Source organism: Raphanus sativus, chromosome 5, assembly GCF_000801105.2.
Source record: "Raphanus sativus cultivar WK10039 chromosome 5, ASM80110v3, whole genome shotgun sequence".
Lineage (NCBI taxonomy): Eukaryota > Viridiplantae > Streptophyta > Magnoliopsida > Brassicales > Brassicaceae > Raphanus > Raphanus sativus.
In genome coordinates this window covers 20,189,369-20,191,688 of record NC_079515.1, presented here as the reverse complement: position 1 = coordinate 20,191,688, position 2,320 = coordinate 20,189,369, and the positions used below count along the sequence as shown (strand labels likewise).

At 38.6% G+C, this 2,320-nt stretch overlaps 1 protein-coding gene across 1 annotated transcript; it reads left to right on the top strand.

The window, feature by feature from the left end:
• The first annotated feature begins 491 nt into the window (after window positions 1–491).
• On the top strand, window positions 492–2,085 carry LOC108859326 (GRF1-interacting factor 2). Its single transcript, XM_018633216.2, has 5 exons — window positions 492–734; window positions 1,090–1,166; window positions 1,229–1,337; window positions 1,422–1,725; window positions 1,813–2,085. Exons 1-5 carry the CDS (start codon window positions 648–650, stop codon window positions 1,872–1,874), a joined length of 639 nt encoding a protein of 212 aa, XP_018488718.1. The 5' UTR covers window positions 492–647; the 3' UTR covers window positions 1,875–2,085.
• Window positions 2,086–2,320: the final 235 nt, after the last annotated feature.

Below are 2,320 nucleotides of genomic sequence, written 5' to 3'. Positions count from 1 at the left end.
TCCGATCTATGCGACGATGACGGCGTGAATCATCATGACCTAAATCAAATCACGATCGTGACATAAAACTAAAACGTTTGACTTTTTCCTTAAACTGTTGTTAATAATTTTTTTGCTAAAAACTGTTGTTAATAATTTGGAATTAAATGATATATTATCAATCAATCTCCTTATAGGAGGTAGAGTATTTCTGTATGTTTTTAAGGTCTTAGAGAATAAATTAGCAGCTTTTTTTTGTAACTAAAAGATAATTAGCAGCTTTTTCCGACAAACCAGTTCATACTTGTGCCGTTGATAAGTTGTTGTATGAAAAATATAAAATAAAAATCAAGAAGAAAAAAGAAATCAAGGACCTAGCTGGGTCAAAGAATGATGGGCCTTGTAATATTGTAGTAGAGGTTGAATCTCAAGGCCCAGAATGAACTAAAGACTAAACCTTTAGAATGGCTTAGAGGGTTTTATAAATCTGTTCGTTACTAAAAGGAAAGTGGAGACATTTTTGGTGTCGTAAAATCGGAGGAGACCTTCTCTCTCTAGGGGAATCCAAGTGAAGGGATAATCTTTATAATAATATTTGCTGGAGACTTGATCGTCCTGGGTTTGGTAGAATCTCGAGGGTTTTGGTTTTATTGAGCAAGTAAAGGAAGATGCAGCAGCAGCAGCAGTCTCCACAAATGTTTCCGATGGGTCCTTCGATGCCGCCAACTAACATCACCACCGAACAGATCCAAAAGGTTTCTTCTTTCTTCATTTCTCTCTGTGTTTCTGTAAGGTTAATTCCCTTTTATTACAGTCTTTAAGTCACATATTTAATAGGGTTTTACTGTCTTTAATTGAGTTAGTTAATCAATTGTCTTTTTTGTGGTTTAAGTCTTAAGTAATTGTGTCTTAAAGTGTCCATCTTTGGAGGTTTCTTCCTTAAATTATTACTCAGATAGAAGGAATCTCAAACGGTTATCTACTCTGGTTAGGTTAGATACAAAGTTGGGTCTGCTCTTGTTGCTTTTCCTGTTTTGACTTGTTAATTGAACTTAGTATCAGATTTTGGACATTGACGTTGGATGCTTGTTTTTTTAAATTTAAATTCAGTACCTTGAGGAGAACAAGAAGCTGATAATGGCAATCATGGAAAATCAGAATCTTGGAAAACTTGCAGAGTGTGCACAGTAAGTCTCTCTCTCTCCCCCCTTCTTCAACAGTAATGGTATCTGATAATTAATATTTTCAGGTACCAAGCTCTCCTCCAGAAGAATTTAATGTACCTCGCTGCTATTGCTGATGCCCAACCTCCTCCATCTACAGCTGGAGCTACACCACCACCAGCTATGGCTTCCCAGGTTCTTTCTCATGATGGAATCATCATCATTTAACATAGTAATAATATCTGATTACCTTACTAATTTGTGTGTGGTTTCTGTTAGATGGCGGCACCACCGCATCATCCTGCCATGCAACCGCCGAGCTACTTTATGCAACAACACCCACAAGCTTCAGGGATGGCTCAACAAGCACCACCAGGTGGTATCTTCCCTCCAAGAGGTCCTTTGCAGTTTGGTAGCCCACACCAGCTTCAGGATCCGCAACAGCAGCAGCATATGCATCAACAAGCTATGCATGGACACATGGGGATGAGACCAATGGGTATCAACAACAACAACAACAACGGGATGCAGCATCAGATGCAACAACCGCCAGAAACCTCTCTCGGAGGAACCGCTGCCAACGGTAACCCTTTGCAATTGTTTCTAACTTATCCAAGCGATGGTTATTGTTTTGTAGTTTCTTTACATAATCGTTTTTCTTGAGTGACAGTGGGGCTTAGAGGGGGAAAGCAAGATGGAGCAGATGGACAAGGAAAAGATGATGGCAAATGAAAAGATCCAAAGAATGCTTTTGTTGTATTGTTTATATCTAGGAGGACTTGTGCTTTCTTATGAAAGAACTCAAAAATGTCTTTTGCATTAGTTTTCTTGAGTTACAACACAAGATAGACGGTGGAATAGTTCCACAAACCAGTGTTGTAATGGTATTTGTATTATCTAGACAAGTTCGGCTTTGGTTTAGAAAAACAAACATTATTATTCATCTTGTTGAAATCCTGACGGTCAATGGGTATTCATGAAGACCGGAGCACCAGCGGTTCTCGGCCAAGCTTCGGACTTCTCATCTGTCGCCTTTCATCATTCTTTGTTAGAGAGTTCCTGGGTAGTCCATGAGTTCAGTTTAATCAACACAGGTTTTTAGAAGAAACTCATAAGATCGTATCTAAGTTATGATGAGTGTGAAATTAACTCCAAATTTATGTTAATCTTCCGTGATA

Excerpts from the sequence above, each read along its gene's own strand:
- LOC108859326 (XM_018633216.2), top strand. The coding sequence starts at position 648 with ATGCAGCAGCAGCAGCAGTCTCCACAAATGTTTCCGATGGGTCCTTCG. Across the intron at positions 735-1,089 it reads CCACCGAACAGATCCAAAAG|TACCTTGAGGAGAACAAGAA; the intron begins GTTTCTTCTTTC and ends ATTTAAATTCAG. Across the intron at positions 1,338-1,421 it reads CACCAGCTATGGCTTCCCAG|ATGGCGGCACCACCGCATCA; the intron begins GTTCTTTCTCAT and ends GGTTTCTGTTAG.